Source organism: Onychostruthus taczanowskii, unplaced genomic scaffold (assembly GCF_017590055.1).
Source record: "Onychostruthus taczanowskii isolate IOZ18803 unplaced genomic scaffold, ASM1759005v1 scaffold61, whole genome shotgun sequence".
Lineage (NCBI taxonomy): Eukaryota > Metazoa > Chordata > Aves > Passeriformes > Passeridae > Onychostruthus > Onychostruthus taczanowskii.
In genome coordinates, this window is record NW_024503790.1 from 5,476,898 (window position 1) to 5,499,958 (window position 23,061).

Below are 23,061 nucleotides of genomic sequence, written 5' to 3' on the forward strand. Positions count from 1 at the left end.
TCAAAATTTTATATAAATATTTAAAATAGATTATATTTATTTATATATATATATGTATTTTATATAGAAATTATATATATAAAAATAAATTATATTAATTATTATAACATCCTTTCAATCAATGATTTGATCTCAGTAAGAGAAAGGAATAAAAGGTTTTATTTTATCATTTTATTAAATCAGCAGTGATTTTAACCAGTCCAGGTGAGAAATGTGCATTTCTGGCACCTTTTTACCCCACCTGGAGCTCAGCAAACCCCACCTTAGAGACACTTTGCACTGGAATTATTCAGGAATCCTTTGGGATTCATTTCCCAGTGGATTTGGAGATTCCCAGGCTGGCTTTGCTGCTGGTGCTGAGAGGAATATTTTGATTTTTTTCCCCCCAGATCAACGTGCTGCAGGCCAAGAAGAAATTTGAGATCCTGGATGCGGTAAGAGCTGCAGGAGAGGAGCCCTGGCTGCTCCTCGGGGGGAAAATCCAATTTTTTGGGATTTTCAGGGTGCTGCTTTCCCTTCTTTGTACCCACAGCAAAGTGCAAGGAAGGAGAAGAGGGATAAATCGCTTTGGGAAAATAAAAAATAAAGAGTTAAAGCCTTTTTTTTTATTGCTGGTGAAAAAAAAGTGAGGGTTTTTCACCCTGGCTCTGATCCAGCTGTTGTTTCTCTCCCCAGATGTCATCAAAAAATCTCCAAAAAAAATCTTCCATCTAATTCTAAACTTAATCTTACAAACCCAAAATTCTAAAACTTTCAAATCCCAACCCTGATGTCTTTAACTTCATTCAAAACTTTGACTCACAACCCCAAAATTCTAAGATTCCCAATCCCAACTGCAGCTGTTGTTTCTCTCCCCAGATGTTGTCAAGAAAAAAAGTCTCAAATCAAATCTTCCATTTAATTCTAAACTTACAACCCCAAAATTCTTAAAATTCCAAATCCCAACACAGCTGTTGTTTCTCTCCCTAGCTGTTGTCCAAAAAAACCCTCAAATCTTGCATTTAGTTCTAAATGTACAACCCCAAAATTCCAAAAACTCCCAGCATTTCCAACCCCAGCTGTTGTTTCTCTCCCCAGATGTTGTCCACAAAATGGTTTCAAATCAAATCTTCCATTTTAATTCTAAACTTACAAACCCAAAATTCTAAAAATTCCAGATCTCAACACAGCTGTTGTTTCTCTCCCCAGATGCTGTCCCAAAAAATGTCTCAAAATCTTCCATTTCATTCTAAAGGCTCACACCTTGTCCTTTCAAATTCCAATCCCAGCTCCAGCTGTTGTTTCCCCAGATGTCATCCAAAAAAAACTCAAACCAATTTTTCCATTTAATTCCAAACTTTAACTTATAACCCAAAAAATTCCAAATCGCAACCCCAGCTGTTGTTTCTGTCCCCAGCTGTTATCCAAAAAAAGTCTCAAACTGAATCTTCCATTTCATTCTAAACCTAATCCTACAACCCCAAAATTCTAAAATTTCCAATCCCAGCTCCAGCTGTCGTTTCACTCCCCAGATGTCGCTGCAAAAAAAAAAATCTCAAACCAAATCTTCCATTTCATTCTAAACTTTAACTTACAAACCCAAAATTCCAAAAACTCCCTGCATTTCCAACCCCAGCTGTTGTTTCTCTCCCCAGATATCATCCAAAAAAAAAGTCAACAACAAAATCTCCCATTTAATCCTAAACTTACAACCCTAAAACTCCAAAAACCAAGTGGAATTCTGTTGTTTCTCTCCCCAAATATCATCCAAAAAAAAAATCTCAAACCAAATCTCCCGTTTCATTCTAAACTTTAACTTACAAACCCAAAATTCCAAAAACTCCCAGCATTTCCAACTCCAGCTGTTGTTTCTCTCCCCAGATATCATCCAAAAAAAAAAGTCTCCAACAAAATGTCCCACTTAATCCTAAACTTACAACCCTAAAACTCCAAAAACCAGTGGAATTCGTTTAATCCTAAATTTACAACCCTAAAACTCCAAAAACCAGGGGAATTCTGTTGTTTCTTTCCCCAGATATCATCCAAAAAAAAAGTCTCCAACAAAATCTCCCGTTTAATCCTAAATTTACAACCCTAAAACTCCAAAAACCAGGGGAATTCTGTTGTTTCTTTCCCCAGATATCATCCAAAAAAAAAGTCTCCAACAAAATCTCCCGTTTAATCCTAAATTTACAACCCTAAAACTCCAAAAACCAGGGGAATTCTGTTGTTTCTTTCCCCAGATATCATCCAAAAAAAAAGTCTCCAACAAAATCTCCCATTTAACTCTAAACTTACAACCCTAAAACTCCAAAACCAAGTGGAATTCTGTTGTTTCTCTCCCCAGATGTTGTCCTTCATGCACGCCCAGTTCACCTTCTTCCAGCAGGGCTACAGCCTCCTGCACGAGCTCGACCCCTACATGAAGAAATTGGCCACCGAGGTGAGGGGGCTGCCCTGAACCCCCAAAAAGATTTGGGCTTTTTCCCCCTTTTCCTGCCAGCTGCCCCCCCAGGCCAGCAGGGAACAGCCAGAGCTGGTGCTGGGGGTGCTGCAGGGGAGGGTGCCCACCCAGACCTGGCTTTTTGCTCCTTTTTTCCTCTTTTTTGCCCCTTTTTTACCTCCTTTTTTGCCCCTTTTTTACCTCCTTTTTACCCCTTTTTTGCCTCTTTTTTGCCTCCTTTTTGCCTCTTTTTTTTGCCTTTTTTTTACCCCCTTTTTACCTCCTTTTTTCCCCTTTTTTACCCCCTTTTTGCCTCTTTTTTGCCTCTTTTTCTCCTCCTTTTTCCCCCTTCCCCCTCCTTTTCACCTGTTTTTGCCTTTATCTTGCCTCCTTTTTCCCTGCTTTTCCCCCTCTTTTTCCCCCTCCTTTTTCCCCCTTTCCTCCCCTCCTTTTCATCTCTTTTTTGCCTTTTTCTTGCCTCCTTTTCCCCTCCTTTTTGCCTCTTTCTTGCCTCCTTTTTACCCCTTTTTGCCTCCTTTTTGCCCCTTTTTGCCTCATTTTGGCCCTTTTTTGCCATTTTCTTGCTTCCTTTTTCTCTCCTTTCCCCCTCCTTTTTTCCTTTATTTTTCCTTCTTTTTGCCTCCCTTTCACCTTTTTGCCTTTTTCTTGCCTCCTTTTGCTCTCCTTTTTCTGTCCTTTTCCCTCTTCTGTTCCCCTCCTTTTCCCCTCTTTTTTTCCCTCCTTTTCCCTCTATTTTCCCTCCTTTTTCCCTCGTTTTTTCCCTCATTTTCCTCTCCTCTTTCCCTCCTTTCCCTTCCTCCTTCCCCCCCTCCTTTTTCCCCCTTTCCTCCTCCTTTTTCCCATTTTTCCTTCTTTTCCCCCCCCATTTTTTCCTCCTTTCCCCCCACCCTTTTTTGGTTCTTTTTGGTCCAGGATGTCTCTGTCCCCCCCCATCCTCTCCAGCTCCATCCTGATTTTCCCTCTGTTGGTTTTTCCCAGCTGGACCAGCTGGTGATCGACTCAGCCGTGGAGAAGAGGGAGATGGAGCACAAGCACGCCCTGATCCAGCAGAGGGTGAGCCCCAAATGCCCCAAATTCCTGATTTTCCTGGAAATCCCAAATTTTCCTGACTTTTCTGGATGTCCCTCGTGGCTGTTGGGCGGCTCCAGGTGCCTCAAATTCAGGATTTTCCTGATTTTCCTGATTTTTCTGGATGTTCTTGAGTCCCTCGTGGCTGTTGGGTAGCTCCAGGTGCCTCAAATTCAGGATTTTCCTGATTTTCCTGACTTTTTCTTTTTTAAAAATTTAAATTTAAATCCTACATTTAATATTTAAGTCAAAATAAAAATTTTTTTAAAGCAGAATTTAAATAGAATAAATTTCTTTTTATTCTCACAAGAGAATCTGAGGCATCTCAGACTTACCACCCTTGGCAACGATTCCCAACCTTCAGGTTGGGAATAAATAATGAATTATTATTATTAATAATGAAATTAATAAACTAATTTATTTTTCTTTCCCTCCTCTTCTGCCTGCGTTGCTGCCTGGCCCTGCAGACCCTCCTGCAGGTGAGTTCCCACCTGGATCTCCACCCTGCTCCCAGGGGTCCTGTCAGAGTCAAAAATCCTGCCCAAAAATTTGGGATTTTGGCAGATTTGTCCCTTTTTCTTGTTTTATTAATCCCTCTCCACCCTGATCTCAGAAACCCTCTGACTTTTTCTTTTTTAAAAATTTAAATTTAAATCCTACATTTAATATTTAAGTCAAAATAAAATTTTTTTTAAAGCAGAATTTAAATAGAATAAATTTCTTTTTATTCTCACAAGAGAATCTGAGGCATCTCAGACTTTCCACCCTTGGCAACGATTCCCAACCTGAAGGCTGGGAATAAATAATGAATTATTATTATTAATAATGAAATTAATAAACTAATTTATTTTTCTTTCCCTCCTCTTCTGCCTGCGTTGCTGCCTGGCCCTGCAGACCCTCCTGCAGGTGAGTTCCCACCTGGATCTCCACCCTGCTCCCAGGGGTCCTGTCAGAGTCAAAAATCCTGCCCAAAAATTTGGGATTTTGGCAGATTTCTCTCTTTTTCTTGTTTTATTAATCCCTCTCCACCCTGATCTCAGAAACCCTGTCCAAAACTTTGGGTTTTTGTCAGATTTGTCTCCTTTTCTTGTTTTATTAATGCCTCTCCACTCTGATCCCAGGGGTCCTGTCAGAATCCTGCCCAAAAATTTGGGATTTTTGGCACATTTGTCACTTTTTCTTGTTTTATTAAACCATCTCCACCCTGATCGCAGAAATCCTGTCCAAAATGTTGGGATTTTGGCAGATTTGTCCCTTTTTCTTGGTTTATTAAAACACCTGATCCCAGAAATCCTGTCAGAGTCAGAAATCCTGTGCAAAACTTTAGGATTTTGGCAGATTTTTCTTTTTTTGATGTTTTATTAACCCCTCTCCACCCTGATCCCAGGGATCCTGTCAGAATTCTGCCCTAAACTTTGGGATTTTTGGCACATTTGTCCCTTTTTCTTGCTTTATTAAAGCATTTCCACCCTGATTCTGGGGATCCTGTCAGAAATCCTGCCTAAAACTTCAGGATTATGGCAGATTTTTCTCCTTTCTCTTGTTTTATTAATCCCTCTCCACCCTGATCTCAGAAATCCTGTCCGAAACGTTGGGATTTTGGCAAATTTCTCTCTTTTTCTTGTTTTATTAATCCCTCTCCACCCTGATCCCAGGGATCCTGTCCAAAATGTTGGGATTTTGGCAGATTTTTCTCCTTTCCTTGTTTTATTAATCCCTTTCCAGCCTGATCTTAGAATCCTGTCAGAAATCCAGCCCAAAACTTTGTGATTTTGCAGATTTGTCCTTTTTTCTTGCTTTATTAAAGCATTTCCACCCTGATTCTGGGGATCCTGTCAGAAATCCTGCCCAAAACTTCAGGATTTTGGCATATTTGTCCCTTTCTCCTGTTTTATTAACCCCTCTCCACCCTGATCCCAGGGATCCTGTCAGAAATCCTGTCCCAAACTTTGTGATTTTGGCAGATTTGTCCCTTTCTCTTGTTTTATTAACCCCTCTCCACCCTGATCCCAGGGATCCTGTCAGAAATCCTGTCCCAAACTTTGTGATTTTGGCAGATTTGTCCCTTTCTCCTGTTTTATTACCCCCTCTCCCCCCTGATCCCAGGGATCCTGCCATTCTGAGTCTCTTTCCTTCCCCCAGGACTTCTCCTACGACGACTCCAAGGTGGAATTCAACGTGGATGCCCCCAACGGGGTGGTGATGGAAGGTTACCTCTTCAAGAGAGCCAGCAACGCCTTCAAAACCTGGAACAGGTGAGAAACAACTCCAAATCATCACTCCAATTCATTGGAATAATTCCATTTCCACCTGATCTCGGGGCACACTTCCCTGCCAGTGAGATCTCGGCATCACTGCAGGGGATTGGAGCTGAGGAGTTAAAAATGACTCATTAAAATCATTTCAAATCATTAAAATCAGGTTGCTTTGAGAGGGTTTTTTTGTAGTTTTAGTGGTTTTTTACAATGGAATCGTGACCAGGATCCTCCCTGCTTATCCTGGAGGGAACATCAGCCTCTTCCTGCTTTTCCTGACCTCTGAATAACATCAGCCTCATCAGCTCCAAGGTTTTCCCTGCCCTCAAATCCCAGGTTTTGTCCCAAAATCCTTCCCCAGCCCAGTCCAGGTGGGCAGCTCCATCCCTGTCTTCACTCCCATTTTTTTTCCTATTTTTTTCCCATTTTTTCCCTTTTTTTCTTTTTTTCCCCAGCTTTTTTCTCCCATTCCTGAATGTCCATTTCCACATGGATCCAACTGGGACCAGGAAGCCTGAGGGACAAGGAATGGCACCAAATTTCCCTGGAATTCCCTTCCCCTGCCTCCTCAGCACCAGGGGAAGCTTCCAGAGAAGGAATTCTTACCCAACCCCTTCAAAAAACTCTAATTCCAATCCTTTTTGGAAAGGGAACACCCCAATCTTACGGGATTAATGAATTTTTAAATTAATTTAATTTTTTTCCATGCAGATAAAGGCAGTTTCTGTGCATGAACAGTCCATTAAAACATTGTATTTATTTTTAAATTTTATTTTATTTTATTTATTTAATTTATTTATTCCAAAGCCCGATGAAAATTGGAATTTTTCATGGGGAAATGCTGATGTCTGTCCGTGTGTCTGTCCCCCTCAGGAGGTGGTTTTCCATCCAGAACAGCCAGCTGGTCTACCAGAAGAAGCTAAAGGTCAGTGAGGCTGCCCCAGGTGACAGCAGGAGATCAACCAAGTGGTTAATTAATTAATTAATGAGTTCATTAACTAACTGCTTGGCTGGGGAGGAGTGGGGTGGCAGGAGCAGGGATCAGAGGGACAGCAAGGCCATGAGCTGCTCCAGGGTTGGAAAAAGGCAGCAAAGATTTATTAAATAATTGTTTAGTAAGTAATTCTTTATTAAATAATTACTAATTAAATGTTTATTTCTTAAATATGTATGTATTTATTAAATAATTACTTATTAAGTAATTATTTGTTAACTATCTATTAAACAACAATTTATTATTTATTAATTCTCTATTAAATAATAACTACTTATTTATTAAGCATTTATTTATTCAATTTTTATGTACTAAATAATTACTTATTAAGTAATTAAGTCCCCAGTAGAACCTGATGCTTTGTGTGTGTGACCCCACACAAATTCCCACAAAATCCCTTCCTGTGGCCCTGGAGTTTTGGGGTTTGGGGAGGAGTTTTGGGGTGGAGTTTGAGGGGTTTAGGGAGGAGTTTGGGGGGGCTTGGGGAGCAGTTTGGAGGATTTCAGGCAGGAGGGACTTGGGAGGATCTGGGAAGAATTTTGGAGGTGTTGGGTAGGAAGGAGTTTGGAGATTTTGGGAAGTAATTTGGTGGATTTGGGAAGAATTTTGGAGGTTTTGGGTAGGAGGAACTTCAGAGGATTTGGAGCAGAAGGAGGTTTGGAGAGTTTGGGAAGAATTTTGGAGGTTTTGGGTAGGAGGAACTTCAGAGGATTTGGAGCAGAAGGAGGTTTGGAGGGTTTGGGAAGAATTTTGCAGGGCTTGAGGCAGGGGGTACTTTGGAAGTTTTGGGAAGGAATTGGCAGAGTTTGGGCAGGGGGGACTTGGGAGGATTTGGGAAAGAGTTTGGAGGGTCTGGGCAGGAATTTCCCGGCCCCGGGGGTCCCCCCAAGCCCCTCCAGGCCCTGCTGTGTCCCCCAGGACGTGCTGACCGTGGTGGTGGAGGACCTGAGGCTCTGCACGGTCAAACCCTGCGAGGACATCGAGAGGAGGTTCTGCTTCGAGGTCGTCTCCCCCACCAAGTGAGTCTGGGGCTCCCCACGGCTCCCTGGGCTGGACTGGGAGCACCTCTGCCTCAATTAACCTTGTGGGGTTAATTTTTACCTGGAGGATTTGGGGTGGGAACACCTCGACCTTGTGGGGTTGATTTTGGCTGGAAAGTTTGGAGTGGGAACATCTTTTGCTGTCCGACCTTGTGGGGTTAATTTTTGCCTGAAGGGTTTGAAGAGGGAACACCCCAACCTTATGGGGTAAATTTTTACCTGGAAGCTTTGGAGTGGGAATACCCCAAGCTCATAGGGTTAAGTTTTACTTGGAAGTTTTGGAGGGGAGCAGCCCAACCTTGTGGGGTAAATTTTTACCTGGAAACTTTGGGGTGGGAACACCCCAACCTTGTGGGGTAAATTTTTACTTGGAAGCTTTGGAGAGGGAACAGCCCAACCTTGTGGGGTTAATTCTTGCCTGGAAGGTTTAGAGAGGGAACACCCCAACTTTGTGGGGTAAATTTTTGCCTGGAAACTTTGGAGAGGGAACAGCCCAACCTTATGGGGTTCTTCTTTTCCTGGAAGCTTTGGAGAGGGAACAACCCCAACCTTATGGGGTAAATTTTTCCCTGAAAGGTTTGAACACCCCAAGCTTGTAGGGTTAAGTTTTAACCAGAAGCTTTGGAGTGGGAACACCCCAACCCTTCTGTGGTAAATTTTTGCTGGACTGGGAGCACCTCTGCCTCAATTAACCTTGTGGGGTTAATTTTTACCTGGAGGATTTGGGGTGGGAACACCTCGACCTTGTGGGGTTGATTTTGGCTGGAAAGTTTGGAGTGGGAACATCTTTTGCTGTCCGACCTTGTGGGGTTAATTTTTGCCTGAAGGGTTTGAAGAGGGAACACCCCAACCTTATGGGGTAAATTTTTACCTGGAAGCTTTGGAGCGGGAATACCCCAAGCTCGTAGGGTTAAGTTTTACTTGGAAGTTTTGGAGGGGAGCAGCCCAACCTTGTGGGGTAAATTTTTACCTGGAAACTTTGGGGTGGGAACACCCCAACCTTGTGGGGTAAATTTTTACCTGGAAGCTTTGGAGAGGGAACACCCCAACGTTATGGGGTTCTTCTTTTCCTGGAAAGTTTGGAGTGGGAACATCCCCAACCTTATGGGGTAAATTTTTCCCTGAAAGGTTTGAAGTGAGAACACCCCAAGCTTGTAGTGTTAAGTTTTAACCAGAAGCTTTGGATGGGAACACCCCAACCTTGTGGGGGTAAATTTCTGCCTGGAAGCTTTGGAGTGGGAACACCCCAACCTTGCAGGGTGAATTTTTACCTGATAAGTTTGGAGTGGGAACACCCCAACCTTGTGGGGTAAATTTTTACCTGGAAGCTTTGGAGAGGGAACACCCCAACGTTATGGGGTTCTTCTTTTCCTGGAAGCTTTGGAGAGGGAACAACCCCAACCTTATGGGGTAAATTTTTCCCTGAAAGGTTTGAACACTCCAAGCTCGTAGGGTTAAGTTTTAACCAGAAGCTTTGGAATGGGAACACCCCCAACCTTCTGTGGTAAATTTTTGCTTGGAAGAATTGGAGTGGGAACACCCCAACCTTGCAGGGTGAATTTTTACCTGGAAGCTTTGGAGTGGGAACACCCCAACGTTATGGGGTAAATTTTTGCCTGGAAGGTTTAGAGAGGGAACACCCCAACTTTGTGGGGTAAATTTTTGCTTGGAAGAATTGGAGTGGGAACACCCCAACCTTGTGGGGTAAATTTTTGCCTGGAAGCTTTAGAGAGGGAACACCCCAACCTTGTGGGGTTAATTCTTTTCTGGAAAGTTTGGAGTGAGAACAGCCCCAACCTTGTGGGGTAAATTTTTACCTGGAAGCTTTGGGGTGGGAACAACCCCAACGTTATGGGGTAAATTTTTGCCTGGAAGCTTTGGAGAGGGAAGTTTTTACCTGGAAGCTTTGGGGTAGGAACAACCCCAACCTTGTGGGGTAAATTTTTACCTGGAAGCTTTGGGGTGGGAACAACCCCAACCTTGTGGGGTAAATTTTTGCCCCGCTGCCATGCCCGTGCTGAGGATGAAGAGGAACAGCCCCACCCCAAAGGCTGGTGGTGTTTCTGGCTCTCCCCACCCCGTTGCCACCCGTTCCCTGCCGCTGCAGGAGCTGCATGCTGCAGGCTGACTCGGAGAAGCTGCGCCAGGCCTGGATCCAGGCTGTGCAAGCCAGCATCGCCTCCGCCTACCGCGAGAGCCCCGACTGCTACTACCTCGAGGTGAGGGCTGCGGCACAGTGCTTCAACCTGCTCCTTCTGCAGGCTTCTAAAAACTTCTGACAGCTCCAGGAAGAGCGGGAGATGTGGGAAATGGAGTTGTAAAGAATTCTAAAAACTGTTCTTTTTACAGTTCAAGAAAAAGGGGGAGCTATTGGAATGGAGTTGTGAAGAATTCTTAAAACCGTTCTTTTTACAGTTCAAGAAAAAGGGGGAGCTATTGGAATGGAGTTGTGAAGAATTCTTAAAATTGTTCTTTTTGCAGTTGAAGAAAAAGGGGGAGATATTGGAATGGAGTTGTGAAGAATTCTTAAAATTGTTCTTTTTACAGTTCAAGAAAAACAGGGAGATATTGGAATGGAGCTGTAAAGAATTCTTAAAACCGTTCTTTTTACAGTTCAAGAAAAACAGGGAGATATTGGAATGGAGCTGTAAAGAATTCTTAAAACCGTTCTTTTTACAGTTCAAGAAAAACAGGGAGATATTGGAATGGAGCTGTAAAGAATTCTTAAAACCGTTCTTTTTACAGTTCAAGAAAAACAGGGAGATATTGGAATGGAGCTGTAAAGAATTCTTAAAACCGTTCTTTTTACAGTTCAAGAAAAACAGGGAGATATTGGAATGGAGCTGTAAAGAATTCTTAAAACCGTTCTTTTTACAGTTCAGGAAAGAGGGGGAGATGTGGGAAATGGAGTTGTAAAGAATTCTTAAAACTGTTCTTTTTACAGTTCAAGAAAAAGGGGGAGATGTGGGAAATGGATTTGTAAAGAATTCTCAAAACCTGGCAGAAAGCTCACACAGTCTTGTACATGTATATGAACACATTAAGATAAAATTTATAACATAGTGTAACAAAAACTAATAAGCCAAAACCCACTTATACTATAATGTAATTTAGAAAAACAGCTTCTAATTGCAATAACATAAATCACAACATCTGTATTGTCTCACCCTTCACATAAGACTAAAAATAAAAAATTTTTAAAACACCTCAGTCGCCCCATCTCTAAATCAAAAAAGAACTTGATCCAACACTGAGGTGTCATCCCCCTGCTTTAGAGCCACTCCAAGGCATCAAACCAAGCCGAGTTTGCCCTCCTCCAGGTGTGCTGGAGGCGTTCATCTCCTGATTTATTGCTTTTCCCTGCAGAGGCTGGACAGGACAGCCTCCCCCTCCACCAGCAGCATCGACTCGGCCACGGACTCGCGGGAGCGCAGCGGGAAGGGGGAGACGATCCTGCAGAGGGTGCAGAGCGTCCCTGGGAACGAGCAGTGCTGCGACTGCGGGCAGCCGGACCCCCGCTGGGCCAGCATCAACCTGGGCATCCTGCTGTGCATCGAGTGCTCCGGCATCCACAGGTGTGCTGGGCTCAGGGAGCCCAGGGAATTCGGGGGGAATGGGGAGGGATGGGGGGTGGGATCCCTGGGGGAATTCGGATGGCAAGATTCTGGGAGAAAATCACAGGGAAATGGGCAGGGATGGAGGGCAGGATCCCAGGGGAAAATCACAGGGAAATGGGCAGGGATGGAGGGCAGGATCCCAGGGGAAAATCACAGGGAAATGGGCAGGGATGGAGGGCAGGATCCCAGGGGAAAATCACAGGGAAATGGGCAGGGAGGGAGGGCAGGATTCCAGGGAAAAATCCCAGGGAAAATGGGCAGGCATGGAGGGCAGGATTCCAGGGGAAAATGGCCAGGGAGGGGAAGGCAGGAATTCAGGGAAAAATCTCAGGGAAAATGGCCAGGGATGCAGGGTAGGATCCCAGGGAAAATGGCAAGGGATGGACTAAAATATTCCCAGGAAAAATGGGCAGGGATGGAGTGCAGGATCCCAGGGAAAAATTACAGGGAAAATGGTCAAGGAATTCAGGGAAAAATCCTGGGAAATGGGCAGGGATGCAGGGCAGGATCCCAGGGAAAATGGCAAGGGATGGACCAAAAGATTCCTGGGAAAAATGGCCAGGGATGGAGTGCAGGATCCCAGTGAAAAATTACAGTAAAAATGGCCAGAGATGGAGGGCAGGGTTCTGGGGGAAACAACCAGGGATGGGTTAAAAGATTCCCAGGAAAAAAATGGCGAGGGATGGAGTTCAGGATTCCAGGAAAAGTGGTGGAGTTGGAATTGCAGAGAGATAATTCAGAGCTGGCCTAACCTCGTTAGGGAAATTGTGGGTTTGTGGAATTGTAATAATTTCTGGATTTTCTCCCTCTTGGCTGAACAGGAGCCTGGGTGTTCACTGCTCCAAGGTCCGATCCCTCACGCTGGACTCCTGGGAGCCAGAGCTGCTGAAAGTGAGTGCTGGATTCTCCCAGGGAGAAATTCTGGGAATCCAGGGATTCCCTGGAAAAGGGGGAATTCCTCCCCTGAGCCTTTTAATTCCCTCCCTGAATTCACTTCCAGCTGATGTGTGAGCTGGGCAACAGCACCATGAACCAGATTTACGAGGCGCAGTGTGAGGAGCTGGGGCTGAAGAAACCAACAGCAGGGAGCTCCAGGTGAGCCCAAAATCCGTGGAAAAGCTTCAGGGATCCCCACGGCAACCCCAAACCCATGGAGAACCGGTTCAGAGGGCTCCAAATTCCTCAGGTCCCCCCATGCCATCCCACTCACCTGAGCTGGTCTCTCGTGGGGGTCAGCGGGGCTGGGAATTGCAGGATTTACCAGGAATTGCAGGATTTACCAGGAATTGCAGGATTTACCCTAAATTTGGGACCTCCCAAATACCTGAAGCACCTGGGCCTCATTCCACTCTCAATCCGCCCTGCACCTTTTGGTTGTGCTTTGAAACAGGAGAATTTTTTAGCTGGACAAATAGGAATTTCAGGTGGACAAAAAAAACCCAGAGCAGCAGCTCCATCCCCTCATGGTGGTTTTGGGCAAAACCAGTTCCTTCTTGAAAGATACGTCCAGAGACCTCAAAATGCCTCATTTTAAAGGTTGAGAAATAGCAATTTTAGAGCTCAGGGGGATGAAATACCTCAGAGCAGCAGCTCAGGCCCTCATGGCTCCTTTGGGCTAGCCCAGTTCCCTCTGGACAGGCAAGTCCAGCGACCTCGAAATGTCTCATTTTAGAGTCTGAGAAACAGGAATTCTAGGCTTCAGGTGGACAAAACACCACAGAGCAGCAGCTCCATTTTCTCATGGTGGCTTTGGGGAAACCCAGTTCCCTCAGAGATCTGCAAATGCCTCATTTTAAAGTCTGAGAAACAGGAATTTTAGGCTTTAGGTGGACAAAACACCCCAGAGGAGCAGCTCCATCTCCTCATGGCTGCTTTGGGCTAAACCCAGTTCCCTCTGGAAAGGCAGGTCCAGAGACCTCATAATGCCTCATTTTTAAGTTTGAGAAATGGGAATTGTAGACTTCAGGTGGACAAAACACCCCAGAGGAGCAGCTCCATCTCCTCATGGCTGCTTTGGGCAAACCCAGTTCCTTCTTGACAATCAGGTCCACAGACCTCAAAATCCCTCATTTTAAGTTTGAGAAACAAGAATTTTAGGCCTCAGGTGGACAAAACACCCCAGAGGAACAGTTCAGTCTCATGGTGGCTTTGGGTAAACCCAGTTCCCTCGGAAATCTGCAAAACTCATTTTTGAGTTTGAGAAATTGCAATTTTAGGCTTCAGGTGGACAAAACCCCTTGGCCCAAATCCCCTAAATTTGCATTTGTGTGCTGGCCCCCCTCAGGCAGCACAAGGAGGCTTGGATCAAGGAGAAGTACGTGGAGAAGTTCCTGAAGAAGCTGCTGGGTTGCAAATTCCTCATTTTTAAGTTTGAGAAACGGGAATTTTAGACTTCAGGTGGACAAAACAGCCCTTTGTCCAAATCCCCTAAATTTGCCTTTGCGTGCTGCCCTCCCTCAGGCAGGACAAGGAGGCCTGGATCAAGAAGTTGGTGGAGAAGAAATTCCTCAAGAAGGTGCTGGGATGCAAATGCCAAACTCATTTTTAAGTTTGAGAAATGGGAATTTTAGGCCTCAGGTGGACAAAACACCCCAGAGGAACAGCTCAATCTCCTCATGGCGGCTTTGGGCAAACCCAGTTCCCTCAGAAATCTGCAAAACTCATTTTTGAGTTTGAGAAACAGGAATTTTAGGCTTCAGGTGGACAAAACCCCTTGGCCCAAATCCCCTAAATTTGCATTTGTGTGCTGGCCCCCCTCAGGCAGCACAAGGAGGCTTGGATCAAGGAGAAGTACGTGGAGAAGTTCCTGAAGAAGCTGCTGGGTTGCAAATTCCTCATTTTTAAGTTTGAGAAACGGGAATTTTAGACTTCAGGTGGACAAAACAGCCCTTTGTCCAAATCCCCTAAATTTGCCTTTGCGTGCTGCCCTCCCTCAGGCAGGACAAGGAGGCCTGGATCAAGGAGAAGTACGTGGAGAAGAAGTTCCTGAAGAAGCTGCCGGGCGGGGAGGCGCTGGCCGAGGGCGAGCGCAAGCCGCGCCGCTGGTGCGTCAAGAAGTGCCAGAGGCACAGCAGCGGCTGCAGGGCGCCCACGGCGCGCAGGAAATACCGCCAGGAGCCCGGCGGCGCCTGCCCCGCCATGCTGGCCTCAGGTGGGTGCCGGCCGGGGCTGGGCCGCACACCGAGCGGCCATGGTGGGGATGGGGGGATGGAGTCAGCAACTAGTGGAGGTGGTGCCTAGACATCACTAATTAGTGAAAAAATAAATTGGTGTTTGTGATGTCTTGTGAGGGCTGACCTAGACATCACTTATATATATATGGTATTTATAAACAATATATAATATATATAAACTATGTATTATATTATATATTAATTTATTAATATGTATTAAATTATGTATATTACTATAATTGTTAATAAAGAATTAATTAAATATATTATATTATATTATAATTATAGAATTCAATTATATATAAACTAACTTCCCTAATTTCTGACTTGGGTCAGAAATTTCTGATATTTTGGGTTCTTAAGAAGGTTCTGCCTGCTCTAGGTTGACTTTGGTCAGAAATTTCTGATCTTTTGATTGCTCAGGAAAGGTTCTGGCTGCTCTGGGATGACTCTGGCCAGAACTTTGTTCCATTTTGGGATCTTTGGAGGGTTCTGCCTGCTCTGGGGTGACTCTGGCCAGAACTTTGTTCCATTTTGGGATCTGTGGAGGGTTCTGCCTACTCTGGGGTGTCTCTGGCCAGAACTTTGTTCCATTTTGGGATCTTTGGAGGGTTCTGCCTGCTCTGGGGTGACTCTGGCCAGAACTTTGTTCCATTTTGGGATCTGTGGAGGGTTGTGCCTGCTCTGGGGTGACTGGCCAGAACTTTGTTCCATTTTGGGATCTGTGGAGCGTTCTGCCTACTCTGGGGTGACTCTGGCCAGAACTTTGTTGCATTTTGGGATCTGTGGAGGGTTCTGCCTGCTCTGGGGTGACTGGCCAGAACTTTGTTGCATTTTGGGATCTGTGGAGGGTTCTGCCTGCTCTGGGGTGACTGGCCAGAACTTTGTTGCATTTTGGGATCTGTGGAACGTTCTGCCTACTCTGGGGTGCCTCTGGCCAGAACTTTGGTCCATTTTGGGGTCTTTGGAGGGTTCTGCCTGCTCTGGGATAACTCTGGCCAGAACTTTGTTCCATTTTGGGATCTGTGGAGGGTTCTGCCTGCTCTGGGGTGACTCTGGCCAGAACTTTGTTCCATTTTGGGCCGTGTGACCCCAGCCTTGGCTCTGGGTGTGCAGCCCCAGCTGGGGACTGCTCTCCTTTGCTGCCCATTAATTCTGAATTTCCTGTGGGAAGCAGCAGCCACCCTGGAGAGGAAATTCCGCCGGGATTCTCTCTTCTGCCCCGACGAGCTGGACTCCCTCTTCTCCTACTTCGACACCGGCGCCGGCTCCGGCCCTCGCAGTAAGTGCTCAGGAGCAGATTTTTATTTTTCACAGGTTTTGGGTTTACCTCTTCAAGAGAGGCTGTGCCTGCGAAGGGCTCTGGCTGCTCAGAGGTGGCTTTGGTTAAAAATCTGTGAGATTTTGGGTTCTTAGGAAGGTTTTGATTGCTCTGGGATGACGTTGGTTAGAATTTTCTGATATTTTGGGTTCTTAGGAGAGTTCTGGCTGCTCTGAGATGACTCTGGTCAGAAATTTGTGAGATTTTGGGTTCTTAGGAAGGTTCTGCCTGCTCTGGGATTAGTTTGGTCAGAAATTTGTGAGATTTTGGGTTCTTAGGAAGGTTTTGATTGCTCTGGGAAGACGTTGGTTAGAATTTTCTGATATTTTGGGTTCTTAGGAGAGTTCTAGCTGCTCTGAGATGACTCTGGTCAGAAATTTGTGAGATTTTGGGTTCTTAGGAAGGTTTTGATTGCTCTGGGAAGACGTTGGTTAGAATTTTCTGATATTTTGGGTTCTTAGGAGAGTTCTAGCTGCTCTGAGATGACTCTGGTCAGAAATTTGTGAGATTTTGGGTTCTTAGGAAGGTTTTGATTGCTCTGGGAAGACGTTGGTTAGAATTTTCTGATATTTTGGGTTCTTAGGAGAGTTCTGCCTGCTCTGGGATGACTCTGGTTAGAATTTTCTGATGTTTTTGATTCTTAGGAAGGTTCTGCCTGCTCTGGGATTAGTTTGGTCAGAAATTTGTGAGATTTTGGGTTCTTAGGAAGGTTCTAGCTGCTCTGGGATGATGTTGGTTAGAATTTGTGATATTTTGTGTTCTTAGGAAGGTTCTGGCTGCTCTGGGATGACTCTGGTCAGAAATTTGTTACATTTTGGGTTCTTAGGAAAGTTCTGGCTGCTCTGGGATGACGTTGGTCAGAAATTCCTGATATTTTGCATTCTTAGGAAGGTTCTGCCTGCTCTGGGATGACTTTGGTCAGAATTTCCTGATATTTTGCATTCTTAGGAAGGTTCTGCCTGCTCTGAGATGATATTGGTCAGAATTTCCTGATATTTTGGGTTCTTAGGAAGGCTCTGCCTGCTCTGGGATGACTCTGGCCAGAATTTTATTACACTTTTTGGTTCTTAGGCAGCATCCTGTGGGTTCTGTGAGTTCCGTGGGTTCCGTGGGTTCCGTGACTCTTGTCCCTGGCGGAGCAGCAGCCCAGGCAGGCCGGGCTGTGGGGCAGGTGTTCAGGTGGCCGTGGTTTGTGTCCTGTTGGCCCCGCAGGTCTGAGCAGTGACAGCGGCCTGGGCGGGAGCACCGACGGCAGCGGCGACGTGCTCGTGTTCGGCTCCGTGGTGGACAGCGTCACCGAGGAAGGTGGGTGGCACTGGGGGAGGTGGGTGGCACCGGGCAGGGGGTGGCACTGGGCAGGGGGTGGCACGCCGGGGCAGGTGGGTGGCACAGAGGAAGGTGTGTAGCACACAGTGAGATGCTTTGGGCTGATCCTTTCCCCTCTCTCCTTTCCCCTCTCTCCTTTCCCCCCTTTCCTTCTCGCCTTTTTCTCCCCATTTCCCCCCTCTTTTTCCCCCCTCCCCCCCTTTTTTCCCCCCCTTTTTTCCTTTTTTTTTTTTTTTTTTTTTTGACGTCAACTGGGCCAACGAGGAGGACGAGGGCAAAACGGCCCTGATGCAGGCAGTCAGCGGGGTGAGGGGCTGGAGCCGGGCGGGGGGCCGGGGTCTGGGTGACATGGGGTGGGAATTCCCTTTGGGAATGGGTCTGGGTGACATGGGGTGGGAATTCCCTTGGGAGATGGGTCTGGGGTGGGAATTCCCTTTGGGAGATGGGTCTGGAGGAAATGGGGTGGGAATTCCCTTTGGGAATGGGTCTGGGGTGGGAATTCCCTTTGGGAGATGGGTCTGGGGTGGGAATTCCCTTTGGGAGATGGGTCTGGGGTGGGAATTCCCTTTGGGAGATGGGTCTGGAGGAAATGGGGTGGGAATTCCCTTTGGGAATGGGTCTGGGGTGGGAATTTCCTTTGGGAGTTGGGTCTGGGTGAGTTGGGGTGGAAATTCCCTTTGGGAGTTGGGTCTGGGTGAAATGGAGTGGGAATTCCCTTTGGGAATGGGTCTGGTGTGGAAATTCCCTTTGGGAATTGGGTTTGGGTGAAATGGGGTGGGAATTCTCTTTGGGAGTTGGGTTTGGGTCAAATGGGGTGGGAATTTTCTTTGGGGATTGAGTCTGGTGCGGAAATTCCCTTTGGGAGTTGGGTTTGGGTGAATTGGTGTGGGAATTTCCTTTGGGAATTGTCCAGCCTGGATGAACTGAGGTGTGAATTCCCTTTCGGTCTGGCTGAATTGACTGGAAATGCTTTGGGAACTGTCCAGTCTGGCTGAATCGATGTGTGAATTCCCTTTGGGAATTGTCCAATCTGTCTGAACCGAGTGGAAATTCCCATTTTTTTTCCCCCCCTTTCCCAGGGCTCCCTGCTGGCCTGCGAGTTCCTGCTGCAGAACGGGGCCGACGTCAACCAGCGGGACGCGCGGGGCCGGGCGCCGCTGCACCACGCCACCTACCTGGGGCACACCGGGTGGGTGCCAGCTCCTCCCGCTCCCTGGAATGCCATTCCCAGCTGGACATTCCCAGCTGGAGGGCACGGGAAGCCGGCATCTGGGGGAATCCAGCCGGAAAACGCGGATTTTGGGGCGCTGTCAAAAGCGCGGGGCTGGCACGGGGCTGGGTGAGGCGGGAGATTGCTTTTCCCTGGGTGCCTGGGGTGGAATTCCCAGGGAATTCCTGGCTGGGATGGGGTTCCCTGAGGATTTGTGGCTGGGGAGGGGCTGGGATGGAATTCCCTGAGGATTTGTGGCTGGGGGGGGGCTGGGATGGAATTCCCTGAGGATTTGTGGCTGGGGAGGGGCTGGGATGGAATTCCCTGAGGATTTGTGGCTGGGGAGGGGCTGGGATGGAATTCCCTGAGGATTTGTGGCTGGGATGGAATTCCCAGAGAATCTGAGGCTGCCCCATCCCTGGAAGTGCCCAAGGGCAGGTTGGAGCACCCTGGAATAAGGATGGTGAGCTGGAATTCTGTTCCTTGGAGCTGGAATTCTGTGCCTCTGGAATTCCTTTCCTGAGGCTCCCTGTCCCCAGGAAGCTGTGCCTGTTCCTGAAGTTCAGGGCTGGAATTCCTGCCTCTAGAATTTAGGAATTCAGGAATTGTGTGATTCCTTCCCTCCACAGGCAGGTGTGCCTGTTCCTGAAGTTCAGGGCTGGAATTGGGGAATTTGGGAATTGAGGAATGGTGTGATTCCTCCCCAGGCAGGTGTGCCTGTTCCTGAAGCGAGGGGCTGGAATTTGGGAATTGGGGAATTTGGGAATTGAGGAATGGTGTGATTCCTCCCCAGGCAGGTGTGCCTGTTCCTGAAGCGAGGGGCTGGAATTAGGGAATTGGGGAATTGAGGAATGGTGTGATTCCTCACCTTTGGGAGTTGGGTTTGGGTGAAATAGGGTGGGAATTTCCTTTGGGAATTGGGTCTGTTGTGGGAATTCCCTTTGGGAGTTGGGTCTGGGTGAATTGGGGTGGGAATTCCCTTTGGGAATGGGTCTGGAGGAAATGGGGTGGGAATTTCCTTTGGGAGTTGGGTCTGGGTGAATTGGTGTGGGAATTCCCTTTGGGAATGAGTCTGGGGTGGGAATTCCCTTTGGGAGTTGGGTTTGGGTGAAATGGGGTGGGAATTCCCTTTGGGAGTTGGGTCTGGGGGAATTGGTGTGGGAATTCCCTTTGGGGATTGTTTCTGGTGTGGAAATTCCCTTTGGGAGTTGGGTCTGGGTGAATTGGGGTGGGAATTCCCTTTGGGAATTGCGTCTGGTGTGGAAATTCCCTTTGAGAATTGTCCAGTCTGGTGTGGGAATTTCCTTTGGGAATTGTCTGCTCTGGGTGAAATGGTGTGGGAATTCCTTTTGGGAATTGGGTTTGAGTGAATGGATGTGGGAATTCCTTTTGGGAATTGGGCCTGGGTGAATTGGTGTGGGAATTTCCTTTGGGAATCGTCCAGCCTGGATGAATTGAGGTGTGAATTCCCTTTTTGGAATTGTCCGGTCTGGCTGAATTGACTGGAAATTCTTTGGGAACTGTCCAGTCTGGCTGAATCGATGTGTGAATTCCCTTTGGGAATTGTCCAATCTCCCAGGCAGGTGTGCCTGTTCCTGAAGCACAGGGCTGGAATTTGGGAATTTGGGAATTGAGGAATGGTGTGATTCCTCCCCAGGCAGGTGTGCCTGTTCCTGAAGCGCGGTGCCACCCAGCACTCGCCCGACGGGGACGGGCAGGACCCGCTGAGCATCGCGGTGAGCGCGGCCAACGCCGACATCGTCACCCTGTGAGTGCCACCGCGGCTGGGAGCACTGGGAGACGCTGCCTGGGGATCTGGGAACACTGGGAAGCGCTGGGAGGCTTTGGGAAACATTGGGGAATACTGCCTGGAGATCAGGGAACACTGGGAAACGCTGGGAGACACTGCCTGGAGATCTGGGAACACTGGGGGACACTGCCTGGAGATCAGGGAACACTGGGAAACGCTGGGAGGCTTTGGGAAACATTGGGGAATACTGCCTGGGGACTGGGAAACACTGGGGAATACTGCCTGGGGACTGGGAAACACTGGGGAATACTGCCTGGGGACTGGGAAACACTGGGGAATACTGCCTGGGGACTGGGAAACACTGGGGAATACTGCCTGGGGACTGGGAAACACTGGGGAATACTGCCTGGGGACTGGGAAACACTGGGGAATACTGCCTGGGGACTGGGAAACACTGGGGAATACTGCCTGGGGACTGGGAAACACTGGGGAATACTGCCTGGGGACTGGGAAACACTGGGGAATACTGCCTGGGACCTGGGAAACACTGGGAAACGTTGGGGAATACTGACTGGGGACTGGGAAACATTGGGGAATACTGCCTGGGGACTGGGAAACACTGGGAAACGTTGGGGAATATTGCCTGGGGACTGGGAAACACTGGGGAGTACTGGGAAACATTAGGAACCGCTGCCTGGGGAATACTGGGAAGCACTGGGAAATACTGCCTGGGGACCAGGAATCACTGGGGAATACTGGGAAACACTGCCTGGGGACTGGGAAACATTGGGAAGTACTGGGAATGCCAGGAAATGCTGCCTGGGAACAGGGAAACACTGGGAAGTACTGGGAGAGAGTGGGAAACAGTGGGAAACACTGCCTAGGAACTGGGAAACACTGGGATATACTGGGAACACAAGGAAATGCTGCGTGGGAACAGGGAAACACTGGGAAATTTCGGGAAACACTGCCTGGGGACTAGGCAACATTGGGAAATACTGGGAACACTAGGAAATGCTGCCTGGGAAGAGGAAACACTGGGAAGTACTGGGAAACACCCAGGAACACTGGGAAACACTGCCTGGGGACTGGGAAACATTGGGAAGTACTGGGAAACACTCAGGAACACTGGGAAACACTGCCTGGGGACTGGGAAACACTGGGAAGTACTGGGAAACACCCAGGAACACTGGGAAACACTGCCTGGGGACTGGGAAGCACTGGGAAGTACTGGGAAACACCCAGGAACACTGGGAAACACTGCCTAGGAACTGGGAAACACTGGGAAGTACTGGGAAACACCCAGGAACACTGGGAAACACTGCCTGGGGACTGGGAAACACTGCCTGGGAAACACCGGGAACACCGGGAAACGCTGCCTGAGAACAGGGAAACACTGGGAAGTCCTGGGAAACACCCAGAAACACTGGGAAACACTGTCTGGGGACTGGGAAACACTGGGAAATACTCGAAGACACTGCCTGGGGGCTGGGAAACACTGGCAACACCAGGAACACTGGGAAACGCTGCCTGAGAACAGGGAAACACTGGGAAATCCTGGGAAACACCCAGAAACACTGGGAAACACTGCCTAGGAAGTGGGAAACACTGGGAAGTACTGGGAAACACCCAGGAACACTGCCTGGGGACTGGGAACTGGGAAACATTGGGAAGTACTGGGAAACACCCAGGAACACTGGGAAACACTGCCTGGGGACTGGGAAACATTGGGAAGTACTGGGAAACACCCAGGAACACTGGGAAACACTGCCTAGGAACTGGGAAACACTGGGAAGTACTGGGAAACACCCAGGAACACTGGGAAACACTGCCTGGGGACTGGGAAACATTGGGAAGTACTGGGAAACACCCAGGAACACTGGGAAACACTGCCTAGGAACTGGGAAACACTGGGAAGTACTGGGAAACACCCAGGAACACTGGGAAACACTGCCTGGGGACTGGGAAACACTGCCTGGGAAACACCGGGAACACCGGGAAACGCTGCCTGAGAACAGGGAAACACTGGGAAGTCCTGGGAAACACCCAGAAACACTGGGAAACACTGTCTGGGGACTGGGAAACACTGGGAAATACTCGAAGACACTGCCTGGGGGCTGGGAAACACTGGGAACACCAGGAACACTGGGAAACGCTGCCTGGGGGCTGGGAAACACTGGCAACACCAGGAACACTGGGAAACGCTGCCTGAGAACAGGGAAACACTGGGAAATCCTGGGAAACACCCAGAAACACTGGGAAACACTGCCTAGGAAGTGGGAAACACTGGGAAGTACTGGGAAACACCCAGGAACACTGCCTGGGGACTGGGAAACACTGGGATATACTGGAAAACACCCAGAAACACTGCCTGGGGACTGGGAAACACTGCCTGGGAAACACCGGGAACACCGGGCAGCGCTGCCTGGGAGCAGGGAAACAGCGGGAAGCAGCACCAGGAGGAGGGGCAGGAATAACCGATGCCCCCCTGCCCTGCTCCGCAGGCTGCGCCTGGCGCGGATGAACGAGGAGATGCGGGAGGCAGAGGGGCCCTTGGGCCAGCCCGGCCAGTACCCCAGCAACAGCCCCACGGAGCTGCAGTACAGGAAATGCATCCAGGAGTTCATCAGCCTCACCATCGACGAGTGTTAGGGACAGCCCCGCGTCCCCTCGGCCGGCCCGGGGCCGGGCGGGGTCCCTGCAGAGCCCCCCCCTCGGATATTTGGTGTTTTCCCTGCTGGTTGGTCTGGTTGTGATGCCTGCATCCCCTAGGGTTGAGCTGCCCTCAGGGGGTTTTTCCTTTTGTGGGGTTTGAGTTCTCATGCTTGACTACTGGATGGTTGATTTTTTTTTTTTTTTTTTGG

The 23,061-nt window shown here is 47.9% G+C and overlaps 1 protein-coding gene across 1 annotated transcript in view; it reads left to right on the forward strand.

Moving 5' to 3' along the window:
* Nucleotides 1–23,061, forward strand: part of ACAP3 (ArfGAP with coiled-coil, ankyrin repeat and PH domains 3) — a 67,120-nt gene extending 44,059 nt beyond the window's left edge. The window contains exons 8-24 of the mRNA XM_041419846.1: nt 2,327–2,422; nt 3,422–3,496; nt 3,979–3,990; nt 5,654–5,766; nt 6,640–6,691; nt 7,679–7,779; nt 9,908–10,019; nt 11,167–11,375; nt 12,239–12,308; nt 12,418–12,512; nt 14,354–14,568; nt 15,768–15,872; nt 17,124–17,216; nt 17,476–17,543; nt 18,317–18,426; nt 20,105–20,215; nt 22,702–23,061. Of these exons, the coding sequence (XP_041275780.1) occupies nt 2,327–2,422; nt 3,422–3,496; nt 3,979–3,990; nt 5,654–5,766; nt 6,640–6,691; nt 7,679–7,779; nt 9,908–10,019; nt 11,167–11,375; nt 12,239–12,308; nt 12,418–12,512; nt 14,354–14,568; nt 15,768–15,872; nt 17,124–17,216; nt 17,476–17,543; nt 18,317–18,426; nt 20,105–20,215; nt 22,702–22,849 (1,785 nt within the window). The 3' untranslated portion in view covers nt 22,850–23,061. The remainder of the gene's footprint in view (nt 1–2,326; nt 2,423–3,421; nt 3,497–3,978; nt 3,991–5,653; nt 5,767–6,639; nt 6,692–7,678; nt 7,780–9,907; nt 10,020–11,166; nt 11,376–12,238; nt 12,309–12,417; nt 12,513–14,353; nt 14,569–15,767; nt 15,873–17,123; nt 17,217–17,475; nt 17,544–18,316; nt 18,427–20,104; nt 20,216–22,701) is intronic.